The 24,155-nt window shown below is 39.1% G+C and overlaps 1 protein-coding gene across 2 annotated transcripts; it reads right to left on the bottom strand.

Annotated features, from left to right (window-relative positions):
* Positions 1-793: 793 nt before the first annotated feature.
* LOC126373990 (outer mitochondrial transmembrane helix translocase) lies at positions 794-23,877 on the bottom strand. Of its 2 annotated transcripts, none has more exons than XM_050020423.1 (9): positions 23,571-23,877; positions 21,739-21,847; positions 18,854-18,998; positions 17,966-18,133; positions 16,999-17,127; positions 16,228-16,367; positions 15,622-15,753; positions 14,639-14,818; positions 794-7,777 (listed from the first exon to the last, which is right to left on the bottom strand). In XM_050020423.1, exons 1-8 carry the CDS (start codon positions 23,741-23,743, stop codon positions 14,651-14,653), a joined length of 1,164 nt encoding a protein of 387 aa, XP_049876380.1. In that variant the 5' UTR covers positions 23,744-23,877; the 3' UTR covers positions 794-7,777; positions 14,639-14,650. The 2 variants fall into 2 exon arrangements, with proteins under 2 accessions (XP_049876380.1, XP_049876382.1); XM_050020425.1 differs by having other exon boundaries at positions 21,739-21,835.
* Between the last annotated feature and the right edge of the window lie 278 nt (positions 23,878-24,155).

Genomic DNA, 24,155 nt, shown 5'->3' with positions numbered 1-24,155 from the left:
GAGGCAAATATAACGTGAATATACAAAGAACATAGAGCAATTATTTTGTGCACAACCCTTGGTATGAACTTTTTAGCGATGGGTAGCTCGCGAACGAGTCATTTAAAAGAGTTCTTCAGTAAATCTTTCGCTCACTAGCTCACAGCCGATCGTATTAGTCCTTTTCACTCTTTACAATCGGCTCTCGTTCGCCGTCTAGTAACTTTAATAGACAGAGACGACAATATATACAGTGATGAGCAATATAATGTACCCACTTTAGGACTCTGTCGCACTAACATATTTGACATTTAGTGAGACTTACAGTTCAATTTGTCAAAAAAGTTAATGTGACATGGTACCAAAGTGTATACATATTAATGCTTGTGACCGTACATGAACAAGAGTAAACGAGATCGATAGCTACGCTTGATGTTGCTCGTAGGGAAGACCTACCGGGTAAATGCATTTTATAATGTACGCTAACACCGTACTATTGAAGCTTATATTTTAATGCGGAACGACTGAGCTGAATGAGCTAAAAGAGCTACTGAACTAAAAGAGTGATTCAAATCCCAGGATCGGTAAGATTCGAATCGCATTTCTCTCCTATATGAGCTATAATGCCCATCGCTTGAATTTTTCAAAATGTTGTTTATAGAGTTTTGTAACTACTTATTATCCTGATGGAAAGTTAACATTTTGAAAAACTCACTTGAAATGTGCCATAGACAGCTAAATCATCCTATAGGTAAATGTTTTCTTATAGTTTGTACCCGCAATCTTTCAATTTAAATTTTTCAACTTTTCCTCGAAGGCCGCCATTTTCCATGTATCTAGTTAAGAGTCATTTGTAATTATTCTTTTTTCGAATTCGTACGAGACTCATTAACAGTTACTAAAACCACTGTTGTAGACAACTAGGAATACAGGTGCTGTTCCATTCCTACCTAACTGAAACTGGCGGCGTATATCGAAACTGTACTTCAATATGTCCCCATCGACCGGAGACGAACTGAGCAAGGATTTCCAAACTATAAATCCTACTTCGTCTCAGACGGTGACGTACTGAAGTAGGTTTTCCAAGTTAATACGCGTTTAAATGTACGACAAGCTGCAAAAGTCCAATCAGTTTCTTGCAAAGTAATAAATTAACTGGTTGCACTTAAGACCTGGTTACATGTCGTTTCTGTAATAGACCATAAACACCTACAAAAACGAATTTTATAATTATGACAACGAATGATTCATAATTTCACCACTGTTTACAAATAACGTTAATGTTTTGTTTTGTCTTTGATTACTTGTGGCTCTGCCCACCCCATTTGGGATTACGGGCGTGAGTTTATGTATGTATGTGTATGTTTACAAATAATTCGCTAGGCTCAGTGACTGAACTTTTGCTCTTTGATTGTACCAGGTGCTATCATCCTATTCGTCAACTAGAAGTATTACAACCAAGTAACAAAGCTAAAAGCCTTAATAACTTAACAATTTACACAGCCCGTGCTATTCTAAAGCTATCACTCTGTAAACCAAACATAATATAACATTATTATTATATTACATCAAATGCACGCGTTAATAAATACTTTCATCAATGTAACACTATTTCTTTATTTATTCTTTATTTATATAAAAGGGGGTGTTTTCTTAGGTCTCGCGAGGTATTGAGCGTGCTTCATCATCATCATCGGCCTAGCATCCTTTTCTTTTTCACGCCGCTTACGTAACCTGAAGTTTTGACAAGTTCGGTTTTTACAGAAGCGACTACCTTTCTGACCTTCCAACCAGCGAAGGGAAAACCAGCCCAACACAGGTTAGGTCACAGACCTTCGAAAATTTAGCGGGAATGTGGGTTTCCTCACGATGTTTTCCTTCACCGCTGAGCACGTGATAATCATTTCAGCTGAGCGTGCTTAATTACAACGCTTCTGCGTGAACGCTATTATGGATCGCCATATGTTTGAATTCACCGCAAAATTTACCGCTTGGTCATAAACGAGGCCTTAGAAAATGACACTTCCACGAAAACTATCCTCTTAAGAACCAGACGCCTTTTAAAATGAGAATCCCATTATTTAACGCTATTTTTTTTACTATTTTGCGTCTGGAAGTCCGGTTCTTACGAGGTTAAATTAGGCTTAAAACAGCATAATGTCCCATTCGCAAAAAGGCCGAAATCTAGGGCGCAAGAAGTGGCTGTTTCTGCGTACCCTAGGCAACATGCGAAAACACGATAAGACAAGTTATTGTGATGACGAAGAACACTGGGATAACTTACATAGAACTTTATCTATTGGCACGATTTGATAGCATTATGCGTTTAGCAAATGAATGAAGGAAAAGTGAAAACAGATCTATAAAGCACTTCGATCATTTAACATGATTATGGTGATATTGAGTACCAGTGAAAAAGTAACAAGATTTCGTGCTCCTGAGGCACGTTAAGGTCCCGGCTAATAGCCGTAAAAACACCTCCACCAACCCGCAGTGGAGTAGCGTGATAGAAATTCGACCATTTCATGAATTGGAATAGCACTCGTTGGCCAAATCATGATGTAGTTTGGCCAGATCAATGAAAATGAAACATTTGACGTTATGAGCAACTAATATGAGTACGTTATGATATGGCCAAACTTTGGCAATCATATCTGGCATATTTGGCAAAAATATTCGATATTCAAATTATTTTACGTGAAACGGAACATTGTTAGTTGCATTATAAAATTAAATTCCTAAAAGATCTTTTGGCTAATTGGTGCAAAACCGCGGCCAATTAGTGCCTATGCGGGTGGAAACAAACTTAACCTAATTTTAGACTGACATGAATTGTTGCCATCCTTCACTCACAATACGTGCAAGAAAAAGATGCAGCTAAGTAGTCAAATTAAGTTAATATTAAGTTGGTGGTTGCACGAATCGACACCATTATTAAACATTTTTTACCTCTAGTTATGATTGTTTTTGACAAAACTATTAGCCGTAGAGGAATATATTTACAACAACAGTACTTAGTTTCACTCTATTACACATTTACGAACACACTCATTATATTTATTATGTAAATATAAAATTCACAACTGTCTACCGAAGCGTAATTTACATTTGCCATTTGAAACACACGTAAATATCTTCATTATTCGAACCACGTTAAAATTCGATACGAGCTAGCAACGATTTGATAATTTATTTAATCAGGTATCTTGTTGGGGAGGCGTCCCTCTGGTCTTTCTAGCGAGAGTTGATAGTACGGTCATAGAATAAAGAATACTACGTATAGAACGGTAACTCTCTGCCGCGCACCAATTCGTACCGACGCCGACCTCACCGCGTTCTGGGTCTTACTTTAGTCTTAAGTGACCGTAAGCCGCTAAGGGGTAAGGGACAGCGCGTGGACTCTGTCTCGCTCGCACTTACGGTAAGAGTGAGATTTTTGTATGGAATGTCCAGGGTGAGAGTACAGTCACGACCATTAACATGTATATGCTCTGTAGTCCTGAACAAGGCGGAAATTTTGACAGTTTTTCTGAAGAGAACTTGTAGGATCGTTCAAAGAGCTAGAAAGTTAAAAAGTTCACATCAAAAAAAATCATCTGAAAAAGCAATATTGTTATTTGACATTTCTTTGCATTGCGCACTTACTTTTATATGCGCAAATGTCAAATTGCAATATTGCTTTTTTAGATGAATTGCTTCGATGTGGCCTTTTTAACCCGCCTGTATTATGAAACCCCGTGAAGATTAGCTGTGGATCCGTTGGTGGGTTGAGCACTAACAGCCTCCCAAAGGCCAGGCGCGCACTACGAGTTTTTCGCCGCGCGGCAGAAAAAAGCAGCGGCATAATGTCGCACTGTAATACTGTACCAAACAGTTTTAGATTGTGTTACGCGCACTTGACGGCAGAGCCACCGCAGCGGCGCAGTATTACAGTGCGACATTATGCCGCTGCTCTTTTCTGCCGCGCCGCGAAAAACTCGTAGTGCGCGCCTGGCCAAAGTGCCTTTTTTTAAAAAACTTATTGTAGATTTGCCGGAAATTGCATTTACTACTTGGCCGGACAAATGGGGAGCGCTGAGGGCTCTCACCAGGTACCAGATTTAACACAACAGGCTCAAGGGTGCCCAGTTGGGCGCGAACCTCGGCTCAGGGTATCGTCTGAGAGGATTATATTGTTGGATTGAAAGAATTAATCGACCCTAGTGGGCCGATAGCGGTAAGCCCTGAATGCGGGAAATCGTCGACCACGCCGGCGCGGTCGGTATCAATATCCTTAACCAAAGCTATGCCTTAGCTAAAGCGATACTTAGTTATAAAGACATTTACGAACCAAACATTATTTAATTTACCAACTCTCGCTTGACAGGCCTTATAAACATTCAATATTAATACCTATAAGATAGACATAACACTACAATTTCTATAATGATGTTCTTTTGCCAGCCAACGTGATAAATGCGCAACGTGATAAAATTTTGTCACGGTCATTTTATCGATTTTGACGATATACGTCGTTTTGTCGATGGCAAACCAAAAATGTCATGTCGTTCTGTCGTGTTCTGTACCACAACGTGATATATTGCCGATGAACGTTAACATTGCAGCATATTTCAACTTCAATTTTATGGTTGCATGGCAACCGGTCGTCATAGAGTAGAGACAACCATTACTGCCAATGTCAAGTACAGGAACCACATTTGTCCATAGAGAATGTCCATATAAGTGCGTCCAACCAAAGGTATCACTATGCAGCATATTTTTATCGCATTCTGTGGACTTTTGACACATCTACGCGGTACGTCCAAACTGTCACTTTTTATTTTTTAATGAGAAAAATAAGCTTGGATTAAAGTGTTTTAGCTTAAACTGACGTGGAATTGAGAAAGGATTGGATGAATGAATACGAAAAGTATGCATATTGCCAAATACTGTATTTTTTACAAAATGGCTGCATCGGTTTCTCGATGTGATAAAAGTTTATCGTGATGGTAATTTTATCGCGCATTTTGTGTGACACGCATGTTAGGGAAAACGACAAACTTATCGACTTAATCGATAATTTTATCACGTTGCGCGTGTTGGAAGGGTTGTTGTTAATTACATTTGCTAACTATAAATATGGGCACAATTCGACATAACCACAGTTACTCTGCCCAAAACAGCCATAATATTCATAGTTATTATATTTAGTTCTACCAATAAAAAAACAATACAAAAAAAAACGTATTGAAAAGAGATGATCACTGAAGCGCTATTTACATAGAAAAATAAGAAAAGAAGACGAATTTAAGTCTATGGTAATTAGGCAGCATGGTCTTATGATCTTAGCCTGACCCTCAAATGGGCAAAAGGAAAAAAAGTCTATGGTAACAAGACAAGTTTAGTATAGATATCCGTGATGGAGCAAGGCGAACTATCTCACTCTATCTTAGGCTTTCACCAACCAACAAATATACGGCCATGTAAAATAGTTACTTTAGAAACCTGTCGCATTATACACTATTTAACGTAGCATGATTGAGAATGACAGCAGGAAAGTGATAAAGTACATCGCGTGGAAACGCGAGATTTCGTCTCTTTCGCACTAACGGTACACAGCTCAGTAAGAAAGGGACGAGAGATACGTTACTCTAATCAAGATACGTTGAATAGGGTAGGTATAACTTATTTATAAAACTGAAACGAACGCGCCGATGCCTGCAGAAACCTCGTCATTTTAAATTATTAGCTGTCATTTTCCGCCGAAAAGGAAAAGGACGGATGATTGACAGCTGTGAATGAAAAAGTAAATGAATAACCCGGACAAATCAAATAGGTATCTCGCTGGTTTGCAAACAGTTTGAAGTGTCCGTCAACTTAATTTTCGGGTTATTGGTCAATGTCAATTTTTTATAGGGTTATTATAGATTTGTGCTTAAAATTGACGTGTGTTCCATAAATTTTATGCTTGTCGATTACCCGTCCCTTTCCTTTTCGGCGGATAAGAAAATGACAGGTATAACTTTAAATAAAATTAAATACTGTCTACCAATGTCTCACTAAATATCTAAATATGTTAAAGCGATAGGGTTCTAATGAACATATGACCATATATATTACAACATTTTGGTTTGCCGCTAGTACATTAACAAGACCTTATATTTAAATCAGATGAGTTGTATTATACCGATTTAGATTATCAAGTATCGAACACCACTTAACGCTTAAAGAGCAACTTATAGAACCTTCTAGAAACAACTAGAATATTCTAGAACAAAAGAGTTTCATAGAAATATATGTGCGGTCGAACTAAACTCTCATGTCTTATCAAACACTACGATGCAAGTGAGAGTTTTTATACTTCGAAAATTAATAGTTTATGTATTACAAATAATATAACACAATTTTAAATTCTACCTGAAAAGAGCCCATTTTGTGAAATTTTATTAAGTTTTCACTGGCAAAACTAACCACCTTACAAATAAAAAATATACCAGGGCTGAATGTGGGTTTAAGTATTTTTGACAGCCAAGCAAAGTTCAGTCGAATTGTATGATAATTGGATTCAATTTGAGGAGCTCGGTGGCGCAGCGGTTAACGCGCTCGGTCTGCGATTGTTGAAGTAAAGCAACTTTCGCAAAGGCCGGTCATAGGATGGGTGACCACACAAAAAAAGTTTTCATCTCGAGCTCCTCCGTGCTTCGGAATGCACGTTAAGCCGTTGGTCCCGGTTGCATTAGCAGTCGTTAATAACCATCAATCCGCACTGGGCCCGCGTGATGGTTTAAGGCCCGATCTCCCTATCCATCCATAGGGAAGGCCCGTGCCCCAGCAGTGGGGACGTTAATGGGCTGATGATGATGATGATGGATTCAATTTTGCTTGGCTGTCAAATACTTAAACCAGCATTCATCCCTGGTTTATTTTTTATTTGTAAGGTGGTAAGTGTGCAAGTTGCTTTATGTCGACTCATAGGTCTGCCCACCCTGGTAGGGATACGGGAGTGTCTATATCTATCATTTAATTTTACAAAATGGGTGATGTAAGTGTAAGTGAGATACTGACAATAAATACCTGCTGGGTCTGCTCGACAACCGCGCCAACCAATCCAATCACGATCAATCCAATCAAGACCAATCAAATCAAGACCAATCTCTAAATATATAAAAGGAGAAACTGACTGACTGACATATCAACGCACAGCCTAAACGGCTAAACGTAGGCACTTGAAATTTGGAAGAGACATAGATTAGGTACCGTAGAGGTGCACTAAGAAAGTAATTCCCGGAATTCCAACGGGAACGAGAATTAGCGGGAAAATCCTTTTGTATAAAAAATCTAAACCGCTTAAGTTAGACGCTTGAAATTTGGCATGCAGGTACCTTAGTTAACTTAAAGCTTAGTTGCAACAGGATATTGCAAAATTCCCACGGAAACGGGAGTTAGCGGGAAAAAAAACTGTATGAAAAAATCTAAACTGCATAAGTTAGATGCTTGAAATTTGATATGCACTCCCACACACACAATGATCTCTCTTTTATAACACGCCACGCGGACGAAGTCGCGGGCAAAAGCTAGTAAACGATACGAATGCTATCTACGTAGATGGACGTCAAACGGCGAAGACCTCGATATAAACCGCCGCGTTCGGCGCGGTTGCCGTGCAGACCCTACTGTTGCTCTTAAGCGTCAAGTTTGTTTGTCTGTCGGTAGAAGCGGGTTGCTCATCTCGATGGCCTCAAGCGCGCGCAAGATGGAGCCATATATGTAGTTGCCTCGCTTCAAGCACTTGCCACACGTATAGCTATTTAACATTGACCTGGAAAGAAATAGCGTAGTTGTCTGAGTCAAAAATAAATTAAAAAATGCTTATCTAGAAATATAGCGACTGAGATTGAGAAGGGAATGTTATGTTGGTTTGGACTTTGAACACGTAGAGCGCATGAATAGGATTACGAAAACGGTAGGTATATAAAACGAAGGTTATTGATAGGACTGGCAGAGGAAGACCTAGAAGGACATTGACCAAATTGGAGATGTCCTTAGAAAAGGGTTTGTTGCGAACTTTTCGCAGATTTTATAGTCTTTATATATGTTTTTTATATTTCTTCTTTTTTGACAATTCTTGTTGGTGACAATACAAAAATCTCTCTCAGGCTAAGTATTTGTTATTCATTCATATAGTAATACAGTCCACATTATATATTATATATATCAGCTATCACCGTAGCTCACAGTTAGTACGAGCTATTCTGAACCGGCGTGCGTGTATGAAACGATTGAGCTAGAGAAGTGTGATAGGATCGACGCAAATGGAATTCCACAGTCTCTGCTTATCCCGGTGGGAAATAGGTGTAAGTTTATGTATGTATGTAATCTAGAAATAGAAGCCAATATAAGATGATCAAAAATAAATCTCATTTTATTTTAAGACTTATTTTCGAATTTTATTTACGAATTAAGTAACAATGAGTACGACATTTGACAGCTTCTATTGATGATGTCACAGGTCGGTATTTCCACTAGTGCTGTAGTAACATTTATTTATTAATAAGTTCTTTTATTTTTTTCAATAAAGATTTTGTCACTTTTTTCTTCTTTTAGTATGTTAGACATTTTGATAGACATCACATATGGGCTAGAAGAATGTAGGACCAGTCTAGATATAGGTACATTTAATCTTCTTTTCGATTACGCAATGTATATTTTACAGGGAGATCTTCACAGCGTTTAAAAAATCTTAGTATTTACGAACAAATTTCTAAAATATATAGAGAAGGAAAAGTAAGTATTTTATTCATTCTAAGACTATGTATGATTTTCGACTTCTAGTACTAATTTACAAGCAAAAGGGAAACCACAGCCCTATTTTTCCCAAAAAAGTAGCATGGAGAATGCTACACCGACAAGAGAATGGCTCTTAAATTAATGATGATGAACACTAATTTGGTATTGTTGATAGTAAACACACTGAAATTAATTTACTTAGGCACTACTTATAAAACTAGATACTTAAATACATGATATTGTTGAAGGAATAATTTCCCATTCATGATTTTTTCATTCTATTCTATTAATAATTATAATTATAAAAAAGTTTATTTAGGTAAAATCTGTTGGAATATATGTTTAGATATATTTAGTAGAACAATAAACTTCAGCATAATGGAACGTTAAACGCATCTGTCAGTGTCATTGTCGATCTGACATTGACATTCATAACCTCACTCGTTCTCTTGCTCCTTGCACTGTATGGCCGCCGGTTGTAATTTTGAGTTACCAAATAAAAATCCGCATTAATCTTAAATATCTCTTTTATTTGGCTCATAACCCATCAGGTTATGGGCCCAGGGACGTTTACTGCGCCCTACAACGTAATTATTTTGGTAAAATACGCGTTAATTTATTCACTTATAAAACTCGTGGATCATATCGGCGTGACACCGGCTGGCTATCTCGTGACTCGACAAATACCCCTGTGGTTATACCATGGCTTCATCTTCATTTCCTGTTGGCATTCCTGTGGAAAAATTACATGGGATCGAAGACTACAATACTTGGAAATTCATGGTAAAAATGATTCTCATGCATGAAGACTTGTACGACTGCGTGGCGTCAGCAGAGTCGGCCGCGGCGTGCAAAGACGAGAAGAAGCAGCAGAAGGCTTTAGCTAAGATTTGCTTGTCAGTGGGGCCGTCAGCATTGCATCATGTTCGCAAAGCTACAACAGCTTTTGAGGCATGGACGTGTTTGCAACGTGCATATGAAGACAAAGGGCTTTGTAGGCGTCTGGGTTTGCTGAGATCACTATTTGGGATGAAGTTGAGCGAGGCGGAGAGCATGCAAGGCTATATTTCACGAATCATAGAGCTTGGACAGCAGTTGGATGATATCGGATCAAAACTTGATGATGAATTTTTAGCTGTGATTATGTTGAGCGGTTTAACTACTGACTACGACCCACTCATCATGGCTCTGGAGAACTCAAGTGTGAAATTGACTTGTGAAACTGTGAAGACAAAACTTTTACAGGAGCAACAGCGGAGAGACGACAAATCTGAACATTCTGACTTGAATGCTTTAGTCACAAAGAAGATCTTCAAGTGTTTTAGGTGCAAAAAGGCTGGACACATGAAGAAGGACTGTCCAAAGAACCAGAAGAGCAACACAAAGAATACTCCTCCGCCCAAGGACAAGACTTTGTTGACAGCATTATCAGTGAATGTACGGAATGATGTGTGGTATATAGACTCCGGTGCAACAAATCATATGTGCAACAACAAACATTTGATGTCTGACATTCAGTGCTCAAAACAGTTAGAGGTGAACGTTGCTAACGGTGACAAGGTGATGACTAGCGGACAAGGTAGTGTGCAAGTCATGTTACAAACAGGTTTAAAGACAATAAGTAATGTTTATTACATTCCTCAGCTCTCTGCAAATCTATTATCAGTGAGTGAACTAAATAGGAAGGGATATAGTGTTGTTTTCAAATCTGATGGTTGTAAAATTTATGATGGTAGTGAAGTCATAGCAACAGGTACTTTATGTAATGGTATTTATCAGTTAGATACTGTAAAGAATGCTATGAGTTGTGAGGTTGCCATGAACTCGGTGTGTGAGAGTCCTACAGCAGGTGCGGTAATGCAGGAAGGTGTAGAACCGGCTGCACTAGTGTCTGCGGAGAACAGGACTTCACAAGATGTTTGGCACAGACGGCTGGGTCACCTTAACTCACGAAGCATGAATCTGATGAAAAATGGATTAGCAACAGGTATGAATTTTGATCCTACTACATTCGAGTCCTGTGTTGCATGTGTCTTAGGTAAACAAACAAAGTTACCTTTTCCTAAGAAAAGTCAGAGCAGAAGCTCAGAATTATTAGGGGTGGTGCACACAGATGTGTGTGGTCCTATGCAGACACCATCTTATAATGGTGCTCGGTATTTTGTGATTTTTGTAGATGATTTCTCTAGAAAAACTTTTATATATTTCATGAAAAATAAAAGTGAAGTATTTGAAAAATTTAAAGAATTCAAAGCTTTAGTAGAGAATCAAACTGGTAAGAAAATAAAAATATTACGGAGTGACAATGGAGGAGAATATATTAACTGTGCATTGCAGGAATACATGAGGACATGCGGAATAATACATCAAACCACGGTGCCACACTGTAGTCAACAGAATGGTGTAGCGGAACGAGCTCACCGTACGATCATGGACAAAGCTCGCTGTATGTTGGAGGATGCTGGTCTCAGTAAAAAGTTTTGGGCCGAAGCTGCTAACACGGCTACGTACCTGAAGAACTTGTCACCAACAAAAGCAGTGCGAGGGGCCACTCCAGAAGAAGTGTGGACGTCCAAGAAAGTTGATGTGAGTCATTTGCGCATTTTTGGTTGCACAGCATATTCTTTAGTAGAAAATTGTCGTAAACTTGATACTAGAAGTAAGAAGATGGTCTTCGTAGGCTATTATGAAAATTGTAAAGGCTACAGGCTAATAGATCCAGCATGTCCAAGGAAATGTGTCAGTGCTAGACATGTTATATTTATGGAAAATGAGTTTATTTACAAAAATGTGTCACATGATGATAACAAAAGGCAAGATACTGCCATATTGCCAGAAAGCTCATCTAATGAGAATAGCAATGAGGATTTAAATGAAACTAATCCAGATAGCATTGTAGATGAAACCTCTATAACGTTAGATTCATCTGTAGATGAGAAAACACAGTCTGATGGCACAATAAATCACCGTAGACAGACAATGTTTCAGCTGGATGACTCAGCAGACAGTGAAAGTGCAGATGATTCGTCCGATTTAACTTACGTTCCAGATACCACATCGGAGACCACGACAACCTTCGAGGACGCTGTCAGTGACGAGTCTCTGTTAGCGGGGCTAGCTGAAATATTGAATGAGGAGGGCATTCCAACTACGGTGAAACAGGCATTGGACAGCAGAGAGGCCATACAATGGAAGGAAGCTATTGACGATGAGTATAACTCTTTTCTTGCAAATAAATGTTGGACTATAGTGGATTTGCCTGAAGGACAGAGACCAATAAAATGTAAATGGGTCTTTAGCAAAAAGAGGGGGCTGGATGGTGAATTACTCAAATACAAGGCACGGTTAGTAGCGAAGGGGTACACTCAAAAATATGGAATCGATTTCCATGAAACCTTTGCGCCTGTAGTAAGGTATTCGACCATACGAATTTTGCTAGCCCTGGCTGCCCAGTTGGACATGTCTATAGAACATCTAGATGTAAAGACAGCATTTTTGAATGGAAATTTGACAGAGACCGTTTACATGGAACAGCCGGAAGGATTCATTCTTCCAGGCAATGAAAAGAAAGTTTACAAACTGAATAAAGCAATTTATGGCCTAAAACAGGCGGCAAAAGCATGGTATGAAAAAATTAAGCATGTTTTAATCAATAAATTGCAATTTAAAAGGTTATCTTCTGAACCATGTGTTTTTATCTATAACCATGATGATGAAATAATAATCATTGCATTATATGTAGATGACATTATATTATTTTCATCAAAATCATCAGAAAAGAAGAATATTATCAAGAAGAAACTTATGGAAGAGTTTGAGATGAAGGATCTAGGTCCAGCAAGTTCTATCTTGGGTATGAAAATTACTAAATTACAAGATGGTAGAATAACATTGGATCAATCAAGTTACATTCAGCGTATTCTAATAAAATTCAAGATGACAGAATGTAAACCAATCAAGACTCCTATGGAAGTTGGTCTGAAATTACAGAAGGAAGAAGTATCACAATGTAATTTTGACTATAGAAGCCTTATAGGTTATCTAATGTACTTGGCTGTTTGTTCCAGGCCTGATATAGCACACAGTGTGAGCTATTTAAGCCAATTCAATAACTGCTATGGTGAAAGTCATTGGAAAGCAGCGAAGAGAATTTTACGTTATCTACAAGGTACACAACATTACAAACTTGTTTTTAAAAGAGGTGTATTTGAAATTGCAGGATTCACAGATGCTGACTGGGGAGGTGATCAGCTAGATCGCAGGTCTTATACTGGGTATGTATTCAGTCTTGGTAACTCTATAATTTCTTGGGAAAGTCGTAAGCAGCGCACAGTAGCACTCTCGAGTACTGAGGCTGAGTACATGGCAATCTCTGACTCTTGTAAGGAAGCATTGTTTATACAAACTTTTGTTAATGAATGTATTGGAATTACATGTGAGATTAATTTATATAATGATAATCAATCAGCACAGAAACTTTGTAACAATACTGTATCTCATTCCAGGACAAAACATATAGATATAAGGCATCATTTTATAAGAGATTTGGTAAATAAGAAACTCATTAAGTTATGTTACATTCCTACTGATGACATGTTAGCTGATGTCTTGACTAAGTCTTTAACAAAAGAGAAACATTTTAAGTTTGTATCTCAATTGTTTATATAAATTTGCTATTAGTAGATATTGTTATTTATGATGTGTTTGGTTTTTGAACTTAGTATTTGTACTGTAAGAAACTTAGTTTATACTTTAAGTGTAATTTCAAATAATGTGTGTAGTGTGTCATACATATTGTTGAGATGTTAATGATACTTAATGTTTGGATTCCATTATGTATTAGTTTAAGGGCTAGTGTTGGAATATATGTTTAGATATATTTAGTAGAACAATAAACTTCAGCATAATGGAACGTTAAACGCATCTGTCAGTGTCATTGTCGATCTGACATTGACATTCATAACCTCACTCGTTCTCTTGCTCCTTGCACTGTATGGCCGCCGGTTGTAATTTTGAGTTACCAAATAAAAATCCGCATTAATCTTAAATATCTCTTTTATTTGGCTCATAACCCATCAAAATCTACGACACACATATACATTTACAACATTGAAATATACACACATTAAATTAATATTTAGTTGGAAAACATAAAGGTATATGGGTGCCGCAGTTCACCAAAAAAGGCCAGGGTTCGGTGAAAATTTAACCAGAGGGCAACACTGATTTTCAACCCACGCCGATTTAATCTTTTCATCATTTTTTTCAATCATGTGAAAACAGGACGGCGCATACTGCGGTCCTTTTCTTTGTTTTTATCTTATCAAAATTATTCCTTTAACTTACACTTCAGTTTTGACGCATCGTTATAGAATATAGAATAATAATATAGAGCGGTGCAAGTCCCGAACGAGTTAGACTTTTTGAATTGAATTTTCTTTTTTTTCACCTTGGTGTAACAAAACGCTCGGTGAAGTATGGTTACTTAGTTCATATCAAAGGTTACACTGACTACCCCAATTGGGATATTGCAAAGAACACACAACATACACGAATATATTCTGTATATGGAGAGCTTAAATTATGAGTTCTTTTTATGAATTTTATAGATTCAAACGACGCGTCTACCCGAGGGTAGACAGATATGTCAGCCCGTACAAAATTATGGATCTACCTACTCCACTCAAATCTCATCAGTCATCCCGTGATCATCGCACTTGCAACAGTGTCGAAATATCGGGAGTCTCATATCCCTGCTTCAAACGCGGTAAGAACCCGCTATTATGTGTTTTAATTATGATAATAACCGCGTAAACTTAAAACGACGCGTCAAAACCCCACAATGGAACCCAATTTAAATAACGAACTTTATAAAATACTGTCAATAACTCACCTACAGTAGGTACTAGTCGAGCTCTAACCTCATGGTGGGCGCGAGCGAGCCGCACTGTATCTTGGACTCGCGCAACTTGGCGAGAGACGTGCGCAGGTCGTCCATGGTGATCGGCCGCACGGCGTCCACGAACTCGTCCTCGGACTCCGAGGAAGTCTTGGTTGATTTCACTGATTTCGTCTGCAATAACCAAACATTATAATTATGAGTAGACACTAACGAAGAAGAAGAAGAATAGTTGGGAAAAGGGTGAATCTCAAAATGTGTCAAGTTTGGTGGCGACTGTCATATAATTTTTTCGTGAAAAATTGGGAATTGAAAAATTCCTTTTTCATGTCGGAACCGAGGATCCTTTTGGATCTTTTTCATGTCGGAACCCAATTTTTCACGAAAAAATAATATGAAATTTCGCCACCAAACTTGAAATTTTGAGATTCACCCAAAAAGAATAGATAAGAATAGAAGAGTAGTTCCTTATACAGGGTGTTAGTGACATAGTAACGATAGCATTGAGGGATGATTCAGACCATGATTCTGAGTTGATATCAAGTGGAATTTTCTACAAAAGTATGGAACTGAAAATATTTTTAAAAAAGCACTAAAATTTTCATTCCACTTGTTATCAACTCAGAACCATGGTCTGTATCATCCCCCTTAGTATTCGTTACGATGTCACTAACACCCACTGACGTAATATACCCGATTACTCCAGCCATGGAGGCCAATCAGCGCACGACTACAAACACTTCTGAACCTCGACACCGACCCCGCCGGCGTGGTCGACGGTGTCCCTCATTCAGCGCTTATCGCTATCGATTATTCTTTCAAATATTTTCCTCTCAGACGACGCCCTGAGCCGAGGTTCGCGCCCAACTGGGCACTTTAATTTTGTACCGAGTGAGAGCCGTCAGCGCTCCCCATTTATCCAAGTAGTGAATACCATTTTCGGCAAATCTACAATAAGTCACGTAAAAAAAATGTACCTCATTCTGTTCGCGGGCCAGCTCGTCCCTTGCCAGGTCCCGCACGCGGTACACGGCGGCCTGCCGGCACAGCTCCTGCAGGTCCGACCCGGAGAAACCCTCCGTCGCCGTCGCTAGCCGCTTGTATTCAATCTGGGAACACAATGTCGGGTCAACTTACACGATTTTCTCTACTGCGGCTCCAACGGGTTAGGTGGCAAGTGGCCCGCGGGCCAGTTACCACATTCATATTTTATACATACATACATATGCAGCCTATATACGTCCCACTGCTGGGCACAGGCCTCCCCTCAATCAACCGGAGGGGGTATGGAGCATACTCCACCACGCTGCTCCAATGCGGGTTGGTGGAGGTGTTTTTACGGCTAATAGCCGGGAGCAACGGCTTAACGTGCCCTCCGAAGCACGGAATCATCTTACTTTTTCGGGCAATCAGGTGATTCAAGCCTGAAAAGTCCTTACCAAACAAAGGACAGTCTCACAAAGTGATTTCGACTATGTCCCCATCGGGAATCAAACCCGGGGCCTCCGGATCGTGAGAGCTCAACGCTCTAGCCACTAGACCACAAGGTTTTTATATTTAAAAATATAGTCATGTATACACACATCGCTGGCAACGGGCTCGGAGCGCAGGATGAGCTGCAGGATGCGCTCGCGCTGCGTCTCGTTGGGCATCGGCACGTGGAAGGTGGCCGGCATGCGGCGCTGGATGGCCTTGTCCAGGTCCTGCGGCCGGTTGGTGGCGCCTGCGCACGTACGTAACAAACACTCATTTTAACATTTATAATAAAAATATAAGTTTAAAAACTAAAACCCGACTATGGAAAAAATCACACTTTAAAAAGTATATATACAGGGTGTTACGTGACATCTTAAAGAAAACTTTGAGAGATGATTGAGACCTTGATTCTGAATTGATATCAAGTGGAATTTTCCGTCGCGATATGGATATCGAGGCAGACCACCAGTCCGGTGGTCGGATGACATTGTGAGGTACTCCGGAAAGCAATGGATGAGACTTGCAGAGGATCGAAAAGGATGGCGTGAAAGAGAGGAGGCCTATACCCAGCGGTGGATGGACTTAGGCTGAGTAGATAGATAGTATACATAGGAGCTCGGTGACGCAGCGGTAAACGCGCTCGGTCTGCGATTGTTGAAGTTAAGCAACTTTCGCAAAGGCCAGTCATAGGATGGATGACCACAAAAAACCCGGTCCCGGTTGCATTAGCAGTCGCTAATAACCACCAATCCGCACTGGGCCCGCGTGGTGGTTTAAGGTCCGATCTCCCTATCCATCCATAGGGAAGCCCCGTGCCCTAGCAGTGGGGACGTTAATGGGCTGGTGATGATGATGAGATAGTATACACAATTACTGACCCATAATAATAACGGTGCACCCCGGGTCGGTAATGAGTCCGTCCCACAGCGACATGAACTGCGTCTTCATCATGGCCGTCGCCTCGTGGTCGTGTTGAGTGCGCGTGCGCAGGAACGACTCGATCTCGTCTGCAAGACAGTTACAGTATTAAATTGGATCAAATATCTTTAATACATTAAATTAGTAGGTAGATAGGTACCCAAAAAAATGGAAGACACGTCAATCCGTTGGTTACTACTTACTGATGTAAGTAAGTAGCCGTTACATGAACCATGTCAGGGGCCTTAGGAGGCTCAATAGTAACCCTGACACCAAGGTTGATGGGGTTGGTAATCTACCTCACAACCCACACGATAGAAGAGACATAAGTTATCAGTTATATATTCTTTGGCAATAGTGCGCGGTAACGCGGCCAGTATAATGGGCAACTTTGAACCAGGTGCGAGAGGGGGCGGTATTTTAGACTGCCCTGCAGTGTTTGTGCAATAATTTAAAATGTTTTAATTAATCGTAATTTTAATTTATAAGTGACTAATTGTATTTAATATAATAATAATAATATCATTTATTTCAGATTTAAAATCCATACATTAAAATAGATACGACAAACAATTAAAATAGTAAAAATCTAATACAAATTCAAATTACAAATTACCTTAAGAAAAGGCGAGTCAGGCACCAAAGAGCGAGAAAAGGCACCAATGTTTTAATGTGTGGTTGTACTTTATAAATAAATAAATAAACGCCCTCAGGATGCCGTTAGGGCTGTCGCGCGTCCTCGTTAGAAAGGAAGCGTATTTGCTGAGTCAGTCCCATTTCCCTGGCAGTGTATTTTTGATTTGTATACTTATCTTTATCTTCTTTACTATTGTACTGCACTGTTTTGGGAATAAAGTTATTCTATTCTATTCTTTTATTCTATTTAATTTACTATTTTACTATTAAAAATAAAAAGTTATCAGTTACCTATGAACACGATGCACGGCTGCAGCTTCACAGCGAGGCTGAACACGGCAGAGGCAAGTTTCTGCGTCTCGCCATACCACTTGTCCGTGAGTAGAGACACGTCCAAGTTTATGAACGACATATTCGCCTCTTTCGCTGTCGCCTTCGCTATGAGGGTCTTGCCGCAACCTGAGGGCACGAACAACGTAGTTTATGTAAGAAATATTAAAGATACCTGAGGGGTCAAAGCAATTAACCTAAAAAGCAATATTGCTATTTGACATTTGCTCATATAAAAGTAAGTGCGCAATGCAAACAAATGTATTTTTTTTATTAATTTTTGTGCCCAAACATGCAATCGGTCCACTGACTATAAGCAATACCCCCTCATTAGAGGCCTGCCTTCATTAAATGTCAAATAGCAATATCGCTTTTTAAGTTAACTGCTTTGACCCCCCTGGAGAGTTAAAATTGCCACATCGAAGCAATTCATCTAAAAAAGCAATATTGCAATCTGACATTTGCGTATATAAAAGTAAGTGCGCAATGTAAATAAATGTCAAATAGCAATATTGCTTTTTAGGTGAATTACTTTGGCATGGCCTTTTTAACCCCAAAGCTTTCCTTAATATTTCTTTATATAGTGTCTGTCAAATTATTTGAAGTAGGTAGCTTGTAATTACTCGTTATTGTAATGTATAATGTGTAAAATCCTAGGGGATTTTATTATTTTGAGTAATATGCGCACTGGGCCCGCGTGGTGGTTTAAGGCCCGATCTCCCTATCCATCCATAGGGAAGGCCAGTGCCCCAGCAGTGGGGACGTTAATGGGCTGGTGATGATGAGTAATATGATAGGTCATATTACTAAGGTACGAGCTCCGTTTAAGTATACAAAAAGCATGGTTACCAGGAGGTCCATGCAGCAGGACACCCTTAGGCGGCTGTGTGAGGCGACTGTCGGCGAACAGCTCTCGCTTCTGTATCGGCAGGATGACCGTCTCTCGCAGCTCCTGGATCAGGTTGTCCAGGCCAGCTATGTCTTTCCAGTTCACCTGAAATGTGGGACATGTTTGAAAAAAAGTTTAAAGCTTAATCGATTGAATCAAACAAAATCTAATATTCTTAACTAAGTACATAACTACATACATATCATCATCAGCCCATTAACGTCCCCACTGCTGGGGACGGGCCTTCCCTGTAGATGGATAGGGAGATCTGGCCTTAAACCATCACGCGGGCCCAGTGCGGATTAATGGTTATTAACGACTGCTAATGCAGCCGGGACCAACAGCTTAACGTTCCTTCCGAAGCACGGAGGAGCTCGAGTTAAAAACATTTTTTTTGTGGTCACCCATCCTATGACCGGCCTTTACGAAAGTTGCTTAACTTCAACAATCGCAGACCGAGCCGCGTTTACCGCTGCCCCACCGAGCTCCTCTACACTACTACACACATATACCAGAAACATTTTAAAACAAGAAAACATAGGCGGCTTTATTGCTCTACAACAATTTCTACAACAACTATTAAGATTTGGGTTCGGAAATGACCAAAAAAGCGCAGTTAAAGCGTCCAGGTTATTCCGCAATTTATATCTGTAACGCGGTTCCGGTATTGTAGTAGTAGGTACCGAAAATCCCGGTTGCTGATACTGACAGTACTGAAAATCCCGGTTGCCGATACTGAATCAGTACCGAAAATCCCGGTTGCCGATAACTATCACAGATAGTTAACGATAACGATAACTATGACAGTAACAACTCAGTACCGAAAATCCCGGTACCTGATACTCACACAGTAGGTACCAAAACTCCCGGTTCCCGACACTGACTCAGTACCCAAACTCCCGGTACTCAATACTGATTCAGTACCGAAAATCCCGGTTCAAATTCAAAAATATCTTTATTCAGTAGGTAACATAGTTACACTTTGAACCGTCAATTTTTACATAACGAACGCCTCATCCGCCCAAAACGACTGCAGCTTCTTACAGCCAGTATAGCCGGGGAAAAGAAGCTGCAAGACAAACCTCAATATTGACTCAGTAACAAAAATCCCGGTTCTCAATACTGTAAGGTTTACGGTGCGTCGGGATCGGGCAGTGTAATAAAACCCACGAATTCGCCACCCATGTTATACCTACACCCGACGTATCGTACCCGATGAATAGCGTAATATAATAAGACCATTAGCACACCCCGGACACTTCATACAAACAACCTAGTTTTATAAAGACACTACACATTGACGTTATCGTACACGCGCATCTGCGTGTGTGACGTCTGACACCATACAATTCAAGTCTAAACTGTGTTCGATTCGGTCGAGGAAAACCTAGCTCAGTCGCTGGTGGGAAGCGGAGAGTTACCGTTCTATACGTAGTATTATTCCTTATTCTATGCCTTTAGTACAAAATGTAAATATTTAAAGACGATTAGACAAAACACAGCCTCCGTGGTCTAGTGGTTAGAGCGTTAGGCTCACGATCTGGAGGTCCGGGTTCGATTCCCGATGGGGACATTGTCGAAATCACTTTGTGAGACTGTCCTTTGTTTGGTAAGGACTTTTCAGGCTTGAATCACCTGATTGTCCGAAAAAGTAAGATGATTCCGTGCTTCGGAGGGCACGTTAAGCCGTTAGTCCCGGCTATTAGCCGTAAAAACACCTCCACCAACCCGCATTGGAGCAGCGTGGTGGAGTATGCTCCGTACCCCCTCCGGTTGATTGAGGGGAGGCCTGTGCCCAGCAGTGGGACGTATATAGGCAGTTTACGTAGACAAAACACTAAACAAAAGTCATTCATTGCTAAATTGTTTTATTTCAAACGATCTTACGCACGGGTTGGTTTAATAGACGAACATCTCCGCTTGTGTGACTAAAGCAATCAATGTACATAAGAATCATTTCCATGAAAGTTATTAGAGAAATGAAAACTTCACAGTAATATTGTAATACTTATATTTTCGTCTTCAATATAAATGGTAATATGTTTAATAAAGCAAACTTTGCACAATTCGGGACATTAAACGTGTCAATGAACTTTCATTCATAATCAGCGATGTGCCGTTCCCGGGAATAATTCCCGTAGTAAAAACTCTTTAATAGTTAGGAGATTGGCTGCTTTTCTTTTTCAAATTGTTCTTTTTTATACATACATACATAAACTCACGCCTATTTCCCACCGGGGTAAGCAGAGACTATACATAGAATTCCATTTGCTTCGATCCTGACACACTTCTCTTGCTTCCTCCACATTCATCAATCGCTTCATACACGCACGCCGGTTCAGAGTAGATCGTATTGAACCTTTTCTAAGGACATCTCCAATTTGATCATCGTAAGTCCTTCTCGGTCTTCCTCTGCCAGCCCTCCATCAACTTTCGCTTTATATACCGCTTTTGCAATTCTATTATCCTTCATCCGCTCAACGTGTCCAAACCAACCTAACATTCCCTTCTCAATCCTAGTCACTATATCGTCTTTTACACCACATCTCTGTCTTATCACACTGTTTCTCACTCTATCACTCAACTTCACACCGCAGATGCTACGCAAAGACCTCATTTCTTTTCTTTTTTATACTCTAATTTTATTTGCGTTAGGTTAGGCATTAAGCTCCTTTTACGCACGTTTTTCGACTTTTTTACCGCCGGCAACATTCCCAAAGTGGGAACGTTCCCTGGAAACGGCACATCCCTGTTCATAATAGTCTGACATAATAGCGAACTTTGGACATCGCGTGACTACATTGTGAATTAGAATGTGTTACACTCCATATATAATTGCACTTACATTAATCTCATCGGGCACGACGAGCTGTGAAGCGATGATCATCTCGTGGTCGGTCAGCTTGTCCAGCTGCAGGGACTGCCGTCCGCTCAGGCCCGCTCTGCAAGACACCCTTGCGAATGCAAACTCTATTCAGTGGCTGTTTCATTTATGCTTACTATTTTTTATATTTTTAAATATTTAAAAAAAAAACAAAACGGTAGTATAGAATTATGATAATTTAAATTAAAAAAAAAATTGAATTTTGAATGTTGCTCAAGCAATGAGTGATAGCAAAAAGAATGCTTGGATGATGACAAAAAGGATGGTTTTTGCGAAATGTTAGAATTCCCAGATTATTTATAATAATCTGAGTTACCTAATGAATACATACACAAAATACATACACATACACAGAATACAATACAATGATGAATACAATTATTCTTTACGTACTGATTACGTAAATTAAACTCACTATTTATTTACTACAGACAGTTGCAATTTTGGAAGTAAATTAAGCCTTCATTTGACACCAGAGGCAGTAGGTAAAGAATCATTTGTACATATATTTTAGCTCCAACAAAACATTGTTAGTGAAACAGCCACCAAAAACATTCAGGAAAAATCTAAGGATGATGTTATAATACTTATAATAGATGATAAATATGTAGACTTGCAATCTCACAATTTTGTTAAATAATTGAGGACTTTATTACCTCACTTTATGGATTTAAATTTATAACAAACAGTAAGTAAACTTAGGCAGTGTTTAAAACAGAACTTCCAGAGTTTTCTAAAACTTACAATTATGTAATTTATTCATATATAATTATGTGGGATGTTTCGTTATACTTAGTAACTTTTAATACCAAGTTTATGAGATTGCAAATCCTTACTGATGATGATGATGGTTTCCTATCAAAATATTGGACGTTTTCCAATATTTCACTATAGGCTTGGATTAAAACCACCAAAACTTTTTCTTCACATCTTATTCTTCTTTTTTATGGAAATTAATATTGTTAATTCCAGTATACCTGTGAATATTAAATTGTAGTTTGATTAAATTTCAAACGCCAGAACACAGATGTCAACTAGACACAAAGTAAAGTCTATTGTGTCTGGAATCTCAGCAGATGAGAGGTTAATATAACATTTTGCCTCTAAAAAATTTTATACTTAAATAACATTCAATTTCTTTCTATTATCATCTTTTATTGTATGGATTGTGAGGTGGATCACCAACCTCAGCAATCCTGGTGTCAGGGTTGAGCAGGCAAAGGCTCATGTATGACTACTTACTTACACCAGTAAGTAGTAACCTGAACAGCGTAACGCACCTTCCGAAGCATGCATCATTTTACTTTTGAACAACCAGGTGATCAGCCTGTAATGTCCCAACCAAACTAGGAATACAAAGTGACTTTTATTATCATTGTAATGTCATATAATTGCATAGTACAGAGACAATGAATTAATGTTTTATAGTGCTTTTATTAAACAGCATGGACATATCCTTATATCACAACTGCATTATGCATACAGCATACTGCATTGGAAATTAAAAGGTTAATAGGTAGGTTATGATTTTTTTATGGTTAGAACTGTAGTTCTTAAATGATAACAAAACAGATGAGTTGATGATTTGTATGAATATCTACTACTGATATTCATTTTGGAAAGACAGTTCAGTTTCACACGACATGATGCAATGCAGAGAAAACAGCATGGAAACTCCAAACATCGCACTAATTTACAAACACCGTCTGATGAAGAATAAGGAATACGATAGAATTAAAAGGTTCACGATAAAACAATGACAGAAACTGGCTATCACCACGATCGATACTTACTTGCGTAACTGTTCACGAGCTCGCTCCTCCGCCTTCTTCCGACTCTTGGAAGTTGGGTCTATTTGGTTCACCAGCCATTTTATTGAGAAATAAGTCACTGCAGACACAAATGCAACCCGTATTGCCATTTGGAATACATCATTCCTCGTAAATGCGGAGCTCTCCACCATCATGCCGTATATTCAATAAGTAATTTATCACAAATTAAACACAGAGCTGTTGTTAAACAGCGAGTGCTCTTCGAAAAACGGCGGAATATAAGGTTTATTCTTCACGAAAAATTCCTCGCCGTCATGCTTTTTGTGGATTTGAACGAAACTAGAGCTCGATGAACCTAGTATGAGTAACAGATTCATATATTATTTAAAATACTAGATTGTTTTATTTGACATAAACTCAAATCACGCTTTAAATCTCTACCGAAGTAGTTAAAGCATTTCGATTCCTATAAAATTTGACAAGACCTCTGAATTTAGTTTTGCATTACCTAGCAGTTATTTTTTTATTAATAAGTATCTCAAATTTACACGTGTTACTAATACATGAAAAATACTAAATAAAGGGAAGGGAATATACATGGCTATC

This window comes from Pectinophora gossypiella, chromosome 16 (genome assembly GCF_024362695.1).
Source record: "Pectinophora gossypiella chromosome 16, ilPecGoss1.1, whole genome shotgun sequence".
Classification (NCBI taxonomy): Eukaryota; Metazoa; Arthropoda; class Insecta; order Lepidoptera; family Gelechiidae; genus Pectinophora; species Pectinophora gossypiella.
Note: the sequence above shows the minus strand (reverse complement) of the source record. Positions and strands in the feature narration are given on the sequence as shown.